Source organism: Phallusia mammillata, chromosome 8, assembly GCF_965637545.1.
Source record: "Phallusia mammillata chromosome 8, kaPhaMamm4.hap1.1, whole genome shotgun sequence".
NCBI lineage: Eukaryota > Metazoa > Chordata > Ascidiacea > Phlebobranchia > Ascidiidae > Phallusia > Phallusia mammillata.
The window spans coordinates 12213327-12231246 of record NC_137259.1 but is presented as its reverse complement, the minus strand read 5'-3'; the positions used below and the strand labels follow the sequence as shown (position 1 = coordinate 12231246).

At 45.3% G+C, this 17920-nt stretch overlaps 1 protein-coding gene across 1 annotated transcript; it reads right to left on the bottom strand.

Annotated features, from left to right (window-relative positions):
- Positions 1-12401: 12401 nt before the first annotated feature.
- On the bottom strand, positions 12402-17645 carry LOC145203763 (uncharacterized). Its single transcript, XM_080076067.1, has 2 exons — positions 16754-17645; positions 12402-14217 (listed from the first exon to the last, which is right to left on the bottom strand). The coding sequence occupies exons 1-2, from the start codon at positions 16817-16819 to the stop codon at positions 12991-12993; spliced, it is 1293 nt and encodes a 430-aa protein (XP_079932193.1). The 5' UTR covers positions 16820-17645; the 3' UTR covers positions 12402-12990.
- Between the last annotated feature and the right edge of the window lie 275 nt (positions 17646-17920).

Below are 17920 nucleotides of genomic sequence, written 5' to 3'. Positions count from 1 at the left end.
TATTGATAAGCTACAGACAACTCGCTGTTGTGCCTGTTTGTTCTAATCCCGTCGCAACCGTACAATGTTTGTAGGCACTCGACAGCGTGATTAATGTCGACGATAGAGTTTCACAACAGAGTGATTTGGTAAGCTGAAAAGGGCGGATTACCCGCGTCGAGTGAGTGGAAGTTTAAATACTTACACCGACAATTTCCAAACAAAAGCTGAATTCCTCAAAAGCGCGAAAAACTCTAGTCATTTATTAGGATGGTTTTATTACACTCTGTTTCATACAAATAGATTTCAACAATAAAGAAAATAAAATATAGTTGAAAAATAACCCAATGTTTTTCTTATGTCTCATTCTAGTTACTAGTAGCACAAACCTTCTTGTGGGTCATATTTGTGTCATTCAACCGTCATTAACAGCATGTTTTCGTCTTTTATGAAGCCAATGACAATTTCAAAAAGGTATTTGAGCCAGTATTGCAAAGAGATCAATGCATTCACCAATACTAAAGATTTTATTGCAACAAAGCAACAAGCATTGTCGCCTTGTATAATTTATATCGATATACGATCGCGGTGATGGTTGAGGAAAAGACCTTTGAATGAGGCAATTGTCTCTCGTAAATCCACAACTGCTTTTAGGTTCCGCTTGTTTTATTGCTTAATTAGCGAAGCGACTCATAAATTATACTGGGTCGTACATCTGCTTTGAGGCCACTTCAGCGTTTCAACGGGCATCGGAGGCGCCTGTTACGTGCAGCGCCATAAATCGCGACATTTTAATGTCCGCTATCATTTCCAGTTTTAATGTTCTGCTGTAAATCGCAGTAACCGTTTAATTTACGGTCGGTGTGGTCGGAGCAATTTTAGGGCCGTGAATTGATGTTGATTGGGATCGGACTGTTTAACGAGTCAGCAAACGTCGATATGGGAACGAGCTTATTTTGTGCAGCATTATTATACATTTACATTTCGCTATTAAAGTTCTAAATTCCGTGTTGTATAAAAATAATTTCAATTCATTAGCAGCGACGAGACCGCGTAAAATGGGGACTGAAAGCACCGTTGGAGTGACCGTTAAAGCGAAATGTGATAAAAAACAGCAGTGCATAAACTCATGAGCTGTTTGTATTTTGTTGCATATAGATGTTTATGGCCAGGGTTGTCATCAACATGAACCCCAAAATAAGGACGAATGAAAAATTCAACTTTGATTCGAAACGAAGCAACATTTTTGAATTGTTTTTTTGTTTTGTTTGAATTGTTTCTTTTATATGAGCCATGACATGACACATGCCATATTTTTGTCTAAACCATTCTATTCCAGCAATTCCTTGTTCGTAGAAAATACTTCGTTTATCTCACGACATAGTTCAGATGTAGGTTTTAGTTTTACTTGTAGCTGGGATTTGACTTGTGATTGTTGAAAATAAGGACTCAGTCAAAAATAAGGACAAATCTTAGAAATGAGGATGATATGGCAACCCTGTTTATACCCATTGTGTAGTTCAGCCTTGTAATAGTTAACTCGCTTTGCAAACGACCGCTGTTTATGTAACCATTGTTTCATGCATAATTGACCAAACCTGACCCTTGTCATTCAATAACAAACAAATTCCGAAACTCGTGAAACAATTTCGACCGCGCTTTACACGTACGTGCGAAAACGCTACTTCCAAACGTTTCATGCAGAGCAGTGGGAAGCATCTCGTTTGGCCTAATCACACCAGCGGAAAATTTCGATAATCATCTTCCGCATTTCGCGCGTGGTAACGACCTCCATAGCCACAACGCCCCACTTGCGCGATGCATTAACGGTGCGATCGCGGTATGTTTCCTCATCGATGCGGATCGCTGATCTATTCCCGGGTTCTGGTAATTAGCAAATCAATCTTGTAAACTTAATCCGACGCTAAAATCCGTGACAATTTTTTTAATGGCACCCAGTAAAGTTCTTTGCCTTTTGTAACACGTCAATCTAAACTTGGTCGCTGAAATGTTGGCTTTGTTGCAAAAGAAGTCCATTTCATTTTAAAAGCATTTGACATATGCTAGACCCCTCACCAAAAATGCAGGAGTAGAACGTTTTGAAATGAATAATGGCATTTAGATTATTACATCCCAAGTGTTTATTTACTTACAATTAGCCTACATTAAATATCATCTTGACAACGTTATTATTATTTTCATTTAATAATGTCTGTCGTCAAATCAAGCCACAAGTTTACAAGTAGGAAAATTTCACAAAATTATATTAACAGAGGTACAGACGCCCATGCACCGATCCAATCATCTTTGAACATACCAGCTCCTGTCAAACAAATACGGCGCAGTATGACTAACTTTGTTTGATCCAGCTGTGGGAAGTCGTCTCGCATCATATCCACGAAGCAGGCGGTCGAAAATCTCCAAATCGCAGGCATGTAGCGTCACGTCAACAAGCCCCTTTACCCCCATCAGTTGCTTATATTTGCCCCAGGTCGGACAAGGAACCCCACGATGTCGTCACGCTTACCTGAGATCGTCAGTCACAGTGCTTGCTTTTGTCAAAGCGTGATTCATTGCCCACAGATTGACAGATTGTTTTTTTTTTGTTCCTAATCGAAAAATCGTGGCATACAGTTCAACCGTGTGTACATTTTTCTTTTAATTATGTGGTCGGTTTCTCGCTTGGAAAACTAACAATAATGAAAAATGTAAGCTAAACCCTTACGCATGGAAACTAGCAAATTTGTATATTTGGTTTGACATTATTTATTATTTTTTTTAGGGTAGGTGCCTTTTTTGAAAGGTTTTGTGATTCCCCGAAAGGAGCTCAACATTACGTAATTTCTTCTATGGTTTGAAGAAAGGCTGTTTTGTAAACAGAATCAAACTGGCAACCTCTCTAACCAACCACGATCAATCTCAGTTACGGATTGCCGACGTTGGCAGATATTAATCGACTTCTTGCAAAACTTATCCTTACTGATTGCAGCGGTATGCATGCACGCCGCAATTGCACTCAAAAGAAATGAGTACATTAGGGATTTCGTACGTCGTTCAATGGTTTTGGATGCTGTGTCAAAATCATACCGGTTGCCAGCGACTGTCAGCTCAATCCCTTCATCACCCGCGTGGATCGAAAGGATTACAACGCCTAATGCGTTCCTTCGGCGTTTGATCCGGGGAGAGCAACGTCACGGTTGCGGAGCCTGGCTCGTCAACACAAAGCGACACTTAAACTGCGTCTAGACGTATTTACAAACTTGACACCCAAGACAGGTGGCAAAGCACGACAAGAGTGCCGCTGAGCTAAAAAGGAAACCTATTAAGGGTTTTACTTGGAGTCAGACCGCAGTTTACGCTACCTGCCTGCTTGATGTGTAAGCTGTCACGCTGTCAGGCCCTAGTTTCCTTTGCTGACAAATGTCAATGCCAAGTTTGGCTATCGACCGTGACAGCACTGTTTATTTTTCGTCGTTCGCGCAATTAGCAGTGACATCGACTATTTGGACACCCTGGGATGTCTGTTTATTAAAGGCTCCATTACCGGGAAGGTTTTCTCCCAACGCTAATCTGATATAAAGATCCGAGCCGCAAGTTTTATAAATACAACGCCAGCGGTTCTCGGGACGCGTTCGAGGAATGCCCAAATCCGCGAATGCAGGCCAACTAGAAAACAAAACTTGCACGAATCGCGTTCGAACAAAGCTTATAATCCTCGCTTGCAAGTTTGTATATGCTCTTCGGAGATCGCTGCAGATACTTTAGGCCTCTCGTGGGCTCCTTCTTCCGCCTCTGTGAACTGAAAAGAAGCTGTGCCGCTTGTTTCGTAAACTCGACCTATCAAGGGCGATTTGCGCAGCCAGCCGTCACCGCCCTCTTTCAATTACCCCCTTGTTGGCAGAAGCACGCGAATGGTCAGGGAAGCTGCACGCCGACTTAATCCGAATTTTTTGGAAGAGAAACTCACTGCGGCAGACTTATTTTCGGAACACAATCAACAAACATGGGCGACCGCTACATCGCGCCGCTGTCAATCATCGCCGCAGGGTGAAAGTCAGTAGAGGACGTTTATTATTTAGGCCGCGCGCCGATAAAGCGATTGTCGATAGTATCGGACCCTGGCGTCGACAGTTTGACGAAAAGTGTGACAAGTTTTATTGGTGCGGCAACGCATTTGGCACGTTTCTTTCCAACTCATTTGTATAATGCACCGAGCTTCCAGCGCGAAATTGACACTTGTAACGAGAAAACGGGAAAAGAGCGGCTACGCGGAACTTTTTCGCCCAACTGTCAGCGACATTTCAATCACCTTGGCGTTCAGCCTTTCCCTCTTTTGCTGGAACGTGACATTCACGGTGAGCAGGGCTCTAAAGTCATGCGTGCAGCAAATGCTTAATGAAGATTAATGCAATCCCGTTTGCGACCTGCCTGGAGCGCCAAATGCTGCCTATCAATCTCACACCTACACTGCTTGTGAAACTCACGACTTCGATTCCCTTTTACAGAGAATCGAGCGACGACCTGTCGCCCGCTTGTGCGCGTCCATCAATCACCTGCCGCATATCGGTTTCATACTTCGCATTAAAGTGCTTGTTGTTAATCCATTTTCCGCTTGTCCAATTTCTGGTGGAGTTTTTTCTCGTCCGTCAACCGCACGTCTTCCTGCCTCGCCGTGTCAGACTCTTGACATGTCGCTTTCGGGCCAGGGATCCACTGGGCTTCGAGCGGGTTTAGTGAACCCCCTCGTGCGTTGAGACTTCACCTCATGTCGTCAAAGAGACGTGATAAACAGCGCATAGTTGCTAAAATGCCAACACTCTATGTCTCATTATCAATAACAAGAAGCACCGGACGCGGGCTCAATACTTGCAGGAACATTACGGCTAATAATAATGGTTTTACATGCGCGGTTAGGAGGTGCATGATGGAACTTTGCATCAATTTACCGCTGTTGTTTGACGCGTCAATCTTTCACTCGTGCACACATCCGTGTTATTTTCGTCAGCGCTTCGCCTTTGCCTCTTTTGTTATGCAACATGGCGCCTTGCATCGACCTTCCTTTAACGCTGTGCTCTTTGATAAATCTAATCGGGAATGCATTAACCTTTCGCTATTAGACATATTTTCGGTTCCTGTTTAGCTTTCTGTTGTAGAGTAACTGTGCTGGGATTTTGCTTTGACAATTCTTGATTGGCTCCCGCGAAGAGCTATTGGACAAATAATTCTGCAAAACAGTAAGGAAAACAAAAGCCTGCGAAACCATTTTTTACCACTTTTGCTTGCTTAAATTTGTTTGATAAAATATCAGTTGCTTATGCCCTTTTTTGCGAACGACGGCAGTTTTTGGAGTATAAGTAGTGGTGCTAAGTCAAATTGGAGGACGTAAATAAATCGCCGAAGTGAATTAGCTTTTAATGCTGTCTTGCATGGGAATTTCTTCGCCAAAATCGCCTGAACCCGGGCAGGGATCAGGCATAACAAAGTGCTACTCAACAGTGTGAAGAGATTCATGGTTTGTTGATTGTTGTTAACACGAAGTACGTTATCGCCGACACACCATCTTCAATTATGTGCTAACCATGGTGAGCTCCTAAACTCGAACTTGGGTTCAACAGTCGATGCGAGGAGAAAGTTTAAGGCGATGTGCTAAGATTAGATTAACTTTGCCGCAAAAGTGACGCGAAGATTACGATAGAAGCGCTTTAATTTTATGTCTAAACATTGGTGGCCGCCTGTTTGTGTTTATATACGCAAGATATTGTCATATGGCTTGTATCGCGTCGCGTAAACGATTGTCCGTCCGATCTTTGCATAGATTACCAAAAGCGCTTGGGCGGTGCGCTTTGGGAAGTGCACCTTGGCAGCTGGTTTTTCCTTATTTCCGTTTTAATTCATCGAGAACAGGTAACACGGACCACCGAGACGTAGACTGTGGTTTTGTGAATCATCCATCAATCTGAATGCATTTATTGCGTATAATGAAGTAACGTTTAAATGCCACCTGTCTAGATATGAAACAGCAATGCGTGTTCTCTCGGCATTTGGCGAGTGCTCAGAATAGAACAAGCTTTTTTTCTAACCCTTATCCTCCATTTTCGCGCTGTCAAAGTTATTTTTGCGATAAGCAGACTTATTTGGATGCACTCAGTCTTAAGCCGTTGATTGGTCGTGCCCAATTTTTCTCTGTCATTTAACTTCTTAATTTAACCTGTTTATTTTCGCTCGCGACTGTTTAATTTTGGGCGGTTTTGTGTGTGTATTTGATGGTTTGAACCCACATAAACCAGCCACTCCCACGGAGGCTATTTTAAAATTTAATTCGTCCTGTCCATAAGCGCCTTAAAAGCAAAACACCAAAAAATGAGAACTAACCGCAACGACGTACAAGAATGAAATTCAGTCCTAAAACATGTGCACCTGCTGTGGCGTCACCGCTTCTTGGTCACGTGACTCAGCTCGTCCAATGATATTATGGAATCTTGCGTCGCAATTATCTTGGGAAGGTCTGGATGGCTACACTTGCCTCAAAAGTCGGTTGTTCGAGCGCAATCGCGTGACTGGAAGTTATGACAAGCTGATATATTGCGGGCGTTGGGGGCCAATGGGGAAATGTCGTCGCTTGCCGTGATTCGGCGTATTGTACGATGTAAACGGGACGTTCAACTGCTTATTAGCCTTCGTGGTCGTGCTGACACTAGGACAGCTTCCGAGAGGAGCTGACATCGCTTTCATTTATCAAAACCCAGGAGCGAGTATCGCGATCGACGACGTCCCGTAAGACTTGCGGATATCCCAGCACAAAATATTTATTCAAAATCACGGTATGACGTAATGGCACGAACAACGTTATAGAGACAGCAGTTCCTTTTTTACACATAACTCTTTCACAAATTTTCCCGGGTCCTGTCACTGTCAGAAAGAATCCCTGTTCGTCTACACGGCTGTGGCTTTGCAGTAACCGGATTAGGTCACCGACCTTGTGGTCACGTGACGCTAAAGTGACAATCACAAAGACGGAAAAAGGTCCCGACGCCATGGGGGCAAAAGTAATTGGTGTGCCGACAAAGGACGCTAGTCATGGTTATTTGGTCGCACCGCAACCGATTGTGTGAATTCGACACCATTGAATTGACGTAGAATCCCATCCTGACGAGCTTTTTGCTCTTCAGCCGTGATCTTCAACTCAAGTCACTCAGCAGATTTGACGGGCCGACTCCAAAAGTGCTTTTAAGCTGCTCGAAACGGCGGAGAAAAGCGTCCGAGATAGGACTGATGATGTCCTCGATAGATTTGTCGCGTCGCTTTTGTTGAAATTGAAGCATCGCGCCGGGCGCTCGCGAAAGCCGCGGAATATCAGATGGTTTTGATAGCGGGCCAAACTACCGATGCTCGACAGGGCAAACGCGCAGGAGAAAATGCAGCGGGCGGCGATTTTGCGAATTCCCGCAGCCCGTCGATTGTGATTGATTGAGCGTTGTAACGACGTGGCTTGGGGGCAGCCGGGGATGTTTATGCAGTACGCCGGGTGCCCGGGTGTTTCATGCCGCCTTCAAATGAGAAATCGCCCATAAGCCCACATAAACGGTCCTCGCGCCGGATCAATCAAAACAATCGCGCGCTCCAAATTGCCGCCTAAAATCCAAGGCGACCTGTTTACCCTGGCGTATTTTTAGGCCCCTGTGCTAAATATACGCAGAACAATTGAACAACGCAGAGCCGCACGGCTTGTTATGATATTTTTCTTCCTTCAAACCAGCGCCTTTCTCCGTGCTCTAAGGTCCAAGGTTAATATTTGTTTTCGCGCAAGTTTATTGTGAAACTTTCAATCCCGACGCGCAAGTTGAAAGGCGCCTTTCTTCGACCATCCCTTTGAATTTTTTGACAACTGTAAACGTCGCCATAATAATGTAAGGCCGTGTCAACGGAAACTGTCTCATATCGGCAAATTTCTCAGGGCACTTAAATCTGGATTTTAGTCACTGCTTAAAAAACTGAACCACCACTTAAACATCTCGATTGCTATTGCGTGATTAAATGCTTTGCAAATACGTTGCTGACAAGTCGCTCGCCCTGTCGACTTTAATCAGTCAAGGCTTTAATGATGCCAGACTTTGAGTGACGGTTCAGTGTTAAATTGGGGCTTCTCAACTGGTCACAACTCTTCATTACACGCATACACTCGGCTGTGGCAGACCGTGAACCGCTTGACAACGTGCTCTTAACATATCTAGCGATTTGTGTTCAACGTCGCCGACATACCGACAAACTTCCAATTCGCAAGACTTCAAAGGCATAGCACTCGACGTGATTGCACACGCGCTTATGTATCATTACGCTCCGAAATGTGTCGTTGTCAAGGTTATGATGTCGAAATTGAACGTCGGGCGACCAGACTTGGAACTTCCTGACGGATTCAAATTGTTACAACCTCGATCTTTGTCTGATGCGAGCGAGCAACTTTGCTTGGCGTTTCCGCCCAGATTTTTGCGAGTTTTTGAATTAGGTATAGACATGTTAGTTAACTGTTTAAAATGTGTGGAAACCTCTTTCACTTATGTGAAACTGGGCACATCAAATAATATATTTTTTGGGGGGTGATACCATTTTGTCACAAATCTAATTCTGATCTGGAAGTAGGGTGGAAAATCAAAATTACAGTTTAAGATCAAATTACAAAGTCGATGAAATCGTTTTCTGATTTAATAAAATGTCAAAATTAGAATTCATAGATTTCCAAAAGAGTGCTGGGTTTATCATAAAATGCCAATTACTGTCGGGCCACACATTACAAACAAAATGATATCATACTGAGACCTTTTCACTATTTAATTTTAGTGTGTTATTTTCTTTCTAATAAGGCCTGTTTAAAAGTAATTTGCATATTGTAGCGTGCCAAGCAGCGCCCTCCGGATCGTTTGTTGATGCAAAGAGCTATAAGATGAGCACGACATGCGCTGGTTATGATCAAATAGAAGGCTTGCTATATTTTTATTTAATCCACTGGATATCAGCAGCAGTCAGCAATTCGAAGCGAAGTACATCATTGCACATCCGTTTGGTTGGACTCCAAAATTGACACGACCAGGTACTTCAAGCTTTTTGTCGCACTTCGCGTTGATACGAGGTACAGTTCTCCCAACATGAAAAGGCAATTTCCGCCAAATGGCCCAAAACAGGGGTGTCAGCCAAACCGGCAATTGAAGCCAGACTGCATGTACTTTTCCTGCCCTTGGCTCACAAGCATGGCGTTTGCTTTTACTAAACACCTTTCCATCGCGGCTTTTATGCAGGATGGAATTCGCTTGGTCGCTCACTGGCGTCAATAAATTCACGTTAATTATGAATGAAGCCGTGACAGGCACCCGCTAAGCTTTCTGAGCAATATTCCGAAATTTACAAGGGCTGTAAACCGAATTAACGATATTGAGTTGCGGCGGTTCGTCCGGGCACCACGCCCTGAACTGAAAACCCAATGTCGAAAAAGCGAGCACCTTGTCGTTCGGCGGCTGCGTTTTCGCAACACCAACTTTATTGAAAAGCTACTTTGCATAAGGTGAGCGTAAACATCCAATAATATTTATGTGTAGTGTTTACGTGTTTTACAGCTTTGTTTTGCCGCGAATTCGTTCCGACAGTGAAATTTAATTTTATGGTGCGTACGAGAAAGCAACATCTGTCACTTTCAAATGGCGGTGGCGGGGATTTTTGGAGTATCACATAAGACTGTCGAGTGAAAATGGCAAATTAGGTCGGCTGCGAATCGGATGTAAGCATAAGCACTATCCGGCCCCAGCTGCAGATGAATATTATCTTCCCTTAAAACATTCGAACAGGTGCGTGCGCATTCAATGGGATATCGTTCGGATAACATACGTTGATTACATAGCACACACAAAAACAAAACCTGGTATATAATGTTGATGCCTGTGCCCTGCTGTAAGGCTCCAATGGATGATGGATGATGGATGATTAGTTGATCCCGGTTTACTCGCGAAATTGCTAATTAAATTCCGCCAATCGCGTCCTTCGTTTTAAATAGAAACAAGCGCGCCGGCCGCCGAGCTATTTAAAGCCGCTCGTATCGCACACACACAAAAGACTCGACTCATCCTTCTCCCGGTTCGTCTTGTTTGTCGCCCAACACACAAGATGGGCATGCCTGGAAATTGCATTGTGTTTTGCGCAAAGCACCGAGCTGTCACAGCGCGGCGGACTCAACCCAGTAAGCATTTATCACATGCCGATCTCCCAAAGCTGTCCGCGACTTCGGCCAAGAAGAAAACTCATCATATACACAACACGTGCACAACAGCCCTCGGGTTCAACACTCCGATATTTCATTGGTAAACATTCCAGGAAACATATTTTTTTCTTACGTGATCAGTGAATTGCTTTTTGAGTTGAATTCAGTTGCGTTTATTTCGCCGGGGAAAATCGTAGCAGCACAGTTGCACGAAAATATTCACCACGACGGAAATAGCTTCGCCCGTAATACTCATGTTTAAAAGCATATTTAATATTTGTTAAGGTACAGAAGATTTTAGAATTTGAACAAAACATGCTTTGAAGTTCTATAGTTCACTTAACTACACGCAATTTCTGTTGGACAACAATTCATATTGCCAAACACTGTATTCCCATCACGCGTCTGTAAAACAGCGGGTGGGCGTCCCTAGTTTGCCACTTCGCGGTTTACATCGCAAATTGCCGGTTGTCGTCACAATAGATCAACCCTTGTCGCTGGGAGCAATAGCAGCGGGTATGCATTATTAAAGAACACAGTAGTTTGTCGTATAGAACGGAAGTTTGCTGGAGGTACTTGCCCGCCCAATGTCTTCAGCTGATTGATTCGATTACAGTGCTCCCCGTGTCTCGATTGTGTACAAACAATGTCAAGTTTGATGAAGGATTCTCGTCAAATGCGCTTTGCAGATGTTCGGCCTGCCAAGTAAATCAGCCCACCCTGGTGGAGGAAACCTCTCGCCTTGTGTGTCGTTTATGTGTGGTGCGAAAAGCGTTGTGAAATCTCTCTCGCGAGAATGTATTTGCCGGATAGTGATTGACGTGTTTGGACATTGACGTTGCAAAGCCGCCTGAATCGAACCGCCAGGCGCCAAGGTGCTGACGTATGTGCACTGTTATTATGAATTGCATTAACATTTCCTCCTCCGCGTATTATTCGACACTGATCCACGGAGATGGTTGTGATATGTTTCATAATTCGTTGTTTTGACGTCAGGCTCGTGGGACGTTTACCTATACATGGCGCAACAGGCAGAGTTTTATAAAAAACTAAAAAAACACGTTAATCGTGTGTTGTGTCGTCAGCAGGTATGGAATAAACAAGATGACACTTTGGCGCATCTTTGGGGTCATCGAGGTGCGTAAACTCATCACAAACGCGAATACCAACTACGCCCATCGCTGTCAAATTGTCAGTGACTGAGCGACGAGCAACAAACAAAGCGCTAAACGCCATACCGCGCCCACACGGACCTCGCGCTTGATTCAATGCGCATCTCGCCTTAATCGGATGATCATCGCAGCGACAAGGCGATTTGACACGACAAGTCTGTTGTGCTTTGCTCCGTGATCACCGAACGCGTCCGGGGGATGCCCTGCTTGCCCGCCCACCTTGGTGCAAATAAAATTGACGGCCCATCACAAAGAACTACATAATCGCCTGAATTTAGAGTTTGACTGCTTTAGGTCCGATAACTTCCATCGTCAAATGCATTTTTTCATTCAAACTACAGCGATCACGGTTCTATTTATACTTGTTGTTGATGCTTTCATCACAGACGTCGCCTAAATACCCGTTGAAGGCTTGACAGCGAAATGCTTAATTCTCCATACCGAGCAATTGAGTCGTCCATTTTACCATTAAAAAACGTTGTGCTGCCATGTTGGTTACAAGTTTTCTGTTTTTGACGAAAACTAAGCAAAACTTGGTATTTTCACACAATTTTCAGAGTTTGCTATAGATGCACATGGTAACCCATAATAGTTACCACATTTACGTGACAAAATTGAATTTAAATAGTTTAATTTTTTCCATATATAAAACACAGCCATAATGTCATTACCTCAAAGAGTATACGGTATTTTTTTATTTTTTGTTGCAACAGATGGATAAACCAAGTTTGGCAACGGACAAAAATTATGCGACATAAAATACCAGCGGTTAAGACTGGTGTCTTTTATACGCTTGCTGTTCAAGTCAGCAAACAGTAGCCAGAAATCCCTATCGCTTATCCAACATTGGACAGGTCTTATATTACATGTTTCTGCGGCTCGACAACGGTTGTATAAACAGGTTTGTGTTGATTGACTGATGAACGAATTTCCTACGATACGCATAGTCGCTTTTTCAGGTCCATTGGCTTGGAAAACACATCAGACAGGAACAAACACACGTCGTCTCGTCGTTTCACGTTTTATTCGCGCTTAGATATATAGGTCGACAGAATGAAGATTGACAGCATATAATATCACAATGCACAGGTCTGAAACGAAACGGATATTGGTAAGCGCGACCGGAAAAAAAAGTTGGTGATAGCGGGAAATGCGTGTGCGCGCTCTGCCAGAAAGAAAAGAACATACGAGCCCTGCTGTGTAAGAAGAAAAAAGTACGCGCCGTCAGTTACAAGATAGCACACGGGGGAACAGGGGCCTATGAAAACGATACATCAAATTTGGCAATATTCAAGGCGTTGAAAGAGCGACGGACTTGTCAACAACAGGTCGGTGGAACTTGCTCACTGGGTTAGAATGCGTGCTGGGTGTCATCACAACATAACCATGATTGCCGCCGTCTGCTACTGCTGTAGGGTTGATTTCCGTTTTCGCCCCCAAGCACTCTAACGCCTGTCACCCCGGAAAACAGGTTGGGGTCGAAATTAACCGCCCGACCAATGGCAAATCCACGCCGAAAACACAACTGTCGACAGGTCATGACACGCATTCGAGGGCTGCCTTGTGTGTATGTGTGTAACCACAATAAAAAGTTGTTCAAGGGTACGAAAAACCAGCGGCGGCCGCCCCGAGTCTCTGTCCGTACAAGGCGAAGGGCGAGCAATAAGCCCCAGCCCCAGCTGCGATCGGAATCGGCGGAACTGCCGACAATTGACCCAGCATATTTGAGCTCTTGTAGGGGTGATACCTGCCAAGTGGGCTGTGACTTCGGGACAGAAAATTAGATGCGACCCCAGGGTTGGCGGCTGTCGGTGAAACGGCGGCCAAAGCGGCGGCTTGCTGTGAAAGGTAAGCCGCATAGGGATTAGTAGCGAGTTTGTCAAGGCCGTTCAGCAGGTAGTTGTTACCACTGGCGGCGCTAGTTGTGGGCAATGCGTGTGTCCTGAGGTGGTTTGAGAGTTCTTCTGCGGTGGCAAACCGTTTACCACAACTCCCTGATCCCACGTTCACCCAGTTGCAAACGTGTGGCATAGGGTCGAGTCCACCGCTGCGCGCGGCCGCTGCCATCACCATCTGTGCGTAGTAGGTACTCGCTGGGTTCGCGAAGGGGTAAAAGGGAAGTTGGGTATTTTTGAGTCCTTCGTAGCACGAGCTACCTGGCACATGAGGTCCTTGGCATCCAATGCAGAAAGAGTCGTAAAGGGAAAGCATGGGATTGGCTTGGTGTGGTGAAACGCTGTTGCTGCTACAACCATGTGTCGCGTGCCTGGAGTCACTGACAGAGGTGGTGAGCGGGCAACCACATGAGCTGCTGTAGGATCGGTTCGGTGAGGCAACGGGTGATGATTTTAGTCGATGGGAATCCGCGCTGTGTTTGGAGCTGCTCTCATCAAATGATGTTGTATGACGACGTTTGATATCCGCAACACTGGTGCGCTTATGATCACTGAGTGGGCGCGTCACTTTGGATCCGTCGGATTTCGACTCCATTGACTTCACCACATCGGGACAGGATTTCACAGAGTCTGGTGAGGATCTCGACTTTTTCGCGGGAGAAGCACTGTGAACCACTGGCGATTTTTCGCGTTTTAGGGGTACACAGCGTGGGTTGGTAGGAGATACCGATCCGCGTCTTGGAGAGCTCATGGGAGGTGTCCGTGAAACTGGAGCAGCGGAGGGTGGAGGTTTGTGAAGTGCGACACTTGATGGTGATCGTTTCGATTCTGAATAAATCTTGCTTGCTGAAGACACTTTGGTTGTGTCTTTTCCAATAGCGCTGCACGTCTGGGCCAGAAGAGCCAGAGGGCTGTTTTTTGCGTCCAGCTGAAAAACAAACACAAGAGTATAAGTCAAACGATTAGTATGTGACATGTTATTTATAAGGCATGACGTTATTTGTGGTACGTTAATTCTTAGTCATAACAACTTAAGTAATCTAATTAAAATAGTTTCGTTCTGATTTCGTTCGGCAAATTAACGTGCGTCGTTGTGGAACGGAATTACGATATCGTTAACCTCGTTTCGCAACATTGAATAGGCTTTAATGGACAAATTGGCCTGATTTGACTCCCTATGACTTGAAAGGTCGCTTACTTTGAATTTTACGATATAATCAAAAAATCGTCGGCTAAAAATCGTGTAAAAGTTTTATTGTAGTTGTTCATAGCTTAGTATATATGCGTTTCTTATCCATTAAGGGAATTTATAAAGGCGGGCAGCTGCTTGTGGCCTGGTCAATAATTGCCTGCTCCTGCCTCGGCTTTGTCCGGTAGGAAATCACTCACTTCGACTTCAAACATAGGCCCCTATAAAGGCCGCCACAGCGAGTGAAAGGATTCAATAAAGCGACGACATTAAAACCCATGGCAGGTGTAAAGGAAATTTACATTCCCGTCGCTAAGCGAGATCAAAGCCGCCGCGCGTTGATTGACGCTTTATTGCGCTTCGACTTAAAGCGATAAAATCCTGGCGTGGCTCGTAAATTTTCGGGCGGCGAACAACTGATGACGACTGGGCTGAGGCCGCGAACGATCTTTTTGTGCCCCAGCGATGTGACGTATGCGATCCAGTCATTACGTAAGGCAAACAGGCCGGTGCCAAATATCTTTGACAAATCGCCGCTCGTTGCCCGTGACACAAAAAGATCACCCTAAGCGGAACATCAAAGGGCCTTTGTCCGGTGACAAAGGCTCGGGCGCGACAACGGCAACCGGTTATCAAATTTTCGTGCCGCTGATAAACGTACTCTGTCATTTCCCCAACGCAATATTTGACAAAATCCGTTATTACCTATGCGCTGATTCATGCGCGAATTTATGCCCATGCAGCGACATTGGGCGTCGCTGATTGACAGCAGTAATGAAGGAAACTTCAAAGCGCTGACGTAGCAAGTGGAGCATCCATGGACGAGAGTAAGCTATCCGCCCGACCCCGCTGATCAATTGCGTGAAATCTTGCGCGACCGCACGGTTTTTGTACGCCCGTCGCTTTGGCTTATAGCGCAACGGTAATTGAGTATATACCACTATGTTTACGGAACAGGACTGCCGGTGCGTAACTGCGGCAGCCCCTCACCACCAACCCTCTAATGACGTCACCTTCAGGGATAAATAAAATCCGCGGTTCTTGAGGGATTAATGACGGATCCCAATGGCCGCCCTTTGGAGAAACAAAGGACCCAAACGTTTCCCGGGGCCGCTGACGAACAACACAATGCGGCGACGAGTGACTGCGTCAGGTGGAGTTACAGCGAAGGCTGTGGGATTACCATGTTGATGGATTGGCTCTCAGATGCCAACACGATCCCAAAATATTTGCCACCCGAGGATAAAGGAGCCCCGGTAAAGCCTGGTGCGTGTGTGTTTTGTCAAGGATCCGGGCCACAGCTTGTGCCATTGAATTTCGACAATCCAGCCTGCCCTTAATTTTACTATTTCTGATTAATGGCGGCTGCGTGATATATTCTAATTTTCCTCTTTAACTTCGCTCGCGCTGTTTTTTCTAATTTTCCTCTTTAACTTCGCTCGCGCTTTTTTGTTCGCTGTACACTAGTGGGTGGAGTTTGCGATCGGTCATGTCTTTTACATACAACGAACACGTTTGACCGCATCGATAAAAACAAAATTTATTGCCACGGTGCCTCTGTATTTTGCGGCGCGCGCCTTTTGGTGCTAAGGGGGTGCGATGGCGGCGAGCTGTTGGAAGTCATCGACCTTATAGCAACGACGTCAAGCTCGTTTCCGCAATTCCCTCTATTGATAAGCCCTGCCACTTCCGCGGCCACTCAAAATAGCCACGTTTTAGTGTGATGAATGCGGCTGTTTGGGCTTTGTATACATGATTCCCGAACGCCGCAATCTCGACGCCGCGGCGTTTGGTAATTTACGACCCTGTGCGCCCGACGCCAACCCGCCCCGGGTCCCTGTCTTGCAAGCGAACGCCGATGAATTGGCAGGTCAGTGCCGGGACGGCCCGGGTCAGTTGTAGGTCACTCAGTTGCAGTTCTCGGTTTAGATCTAGCGCACCGCGGCGCTTGACAAGTTGAAAATCGATAGACCTCGTGTCTAGTGCGCTGCGCAAATCCTCTTGGCCTTCATTTTGTTTGTCTTTAAGGGTCATCGGCAATTGATTACCACCGGGTTGCAATTACACGTCACAGTTAATTTTCGAGCCCGTACCTGATAATTGGTAAATAAAACCACAAACAGGGAATGGATACGTGACATTTTTGCGTGGTGTATGACATCATTAAAAACCGCACATGAAGACCCACAGGGTCAGCAGCACATGCTTTGCAGCGTTCTTATCTTACGCCGCTATGTTCTGTTATCTTCCACAAACTCTTGCAAACATGACTCACCGTGGGAGGACCGGGCGGCGGCTGGATGTACTCGGTGCGGAGATATTGCTGGGCTCGTCCCGCCATTTTAGTTGACTTTTTCCGTTGTCTGATAGCTGCTTCGGGTGTGATCGTTGTCAATAGGCAGAGTGCAATCAGTGCTTAAACTCTACAAAGCTTCCTGAAACGAAATGACAAGAGATGACAGGCTGATCGCAAGCAAGGGCGATGATGGACCAAGGGCTGTCACGGCTGCGTTGAGGCTAAGCAAAGCCCCGGGTTTCGCAAAACGCAACGTTCGACTTCGGTTGTTTCCGTACACCCTGATGACTGACACTGGATAAAATGAAAACTGCCGACGTGTAATTTTTCGCAGGAAGCCTGGTGTTTGTTCCCGTTTGCTTTGACAGTTGATGTTAACAAGGTTTATTAGATCGAACTTTCTTGATGCTGTCACTTACGCCCCTCATTATCATATCTCCAACCGGACTCGTGAAACTTCGACAGCTTGTCGATATGTCAAGCGCACTTCGCAACAAATAAATACATCGCAATTTAAACGGCACATCGCGGTCAGTTGCACCTAGCTGGTTTGTTTACTTTCGTCTGTCCTGTTGGCCTGGCGGAACTTCTTAAAGTAAAATGAAAAAAATGGGCTGCACACGTTTACTCTAATGACTTCTAGTAGTTAAAATATCACACCTTTACAAACGCTTTTGCTAGCAAACACATAGGACATATTTATAAAGTCAAACATCTTAAAATCAAACTGCACAAGAAAATCGTTGCCTTCTATTTGAGAACTAACGTTGTCCTGCATAATCACTTTTAAAAGTGAAACATGTCGTTCTGCTTTCATCATAAATAGCAAACTCAATAGCTTTTGTTTTCAAATCTAAGATCGTAAGCGCGGCGTGCGACTTGCGGCGCTGAGCAACCTAACTGATCGAACTTCTCGGCTAGCTCCCGCGCAATCCCCGTCGCTGCGCCTTTTTCTCCCCGTCGGATGATTGAAAGCTCTTTCATTTTTTTGGCTGTCCCTCAATCGCCCTGACAGCTCCCGTCTTTGTTTGGCCATTACGAACAGGCTTAGCACCCCGGGCTCGTGTCTCGCGATTGAGATTCGATTCGAGTCGGACGGGCCCGCGACACCTGACAAGTAATTAGAACTGGCGATTATGAATGGGT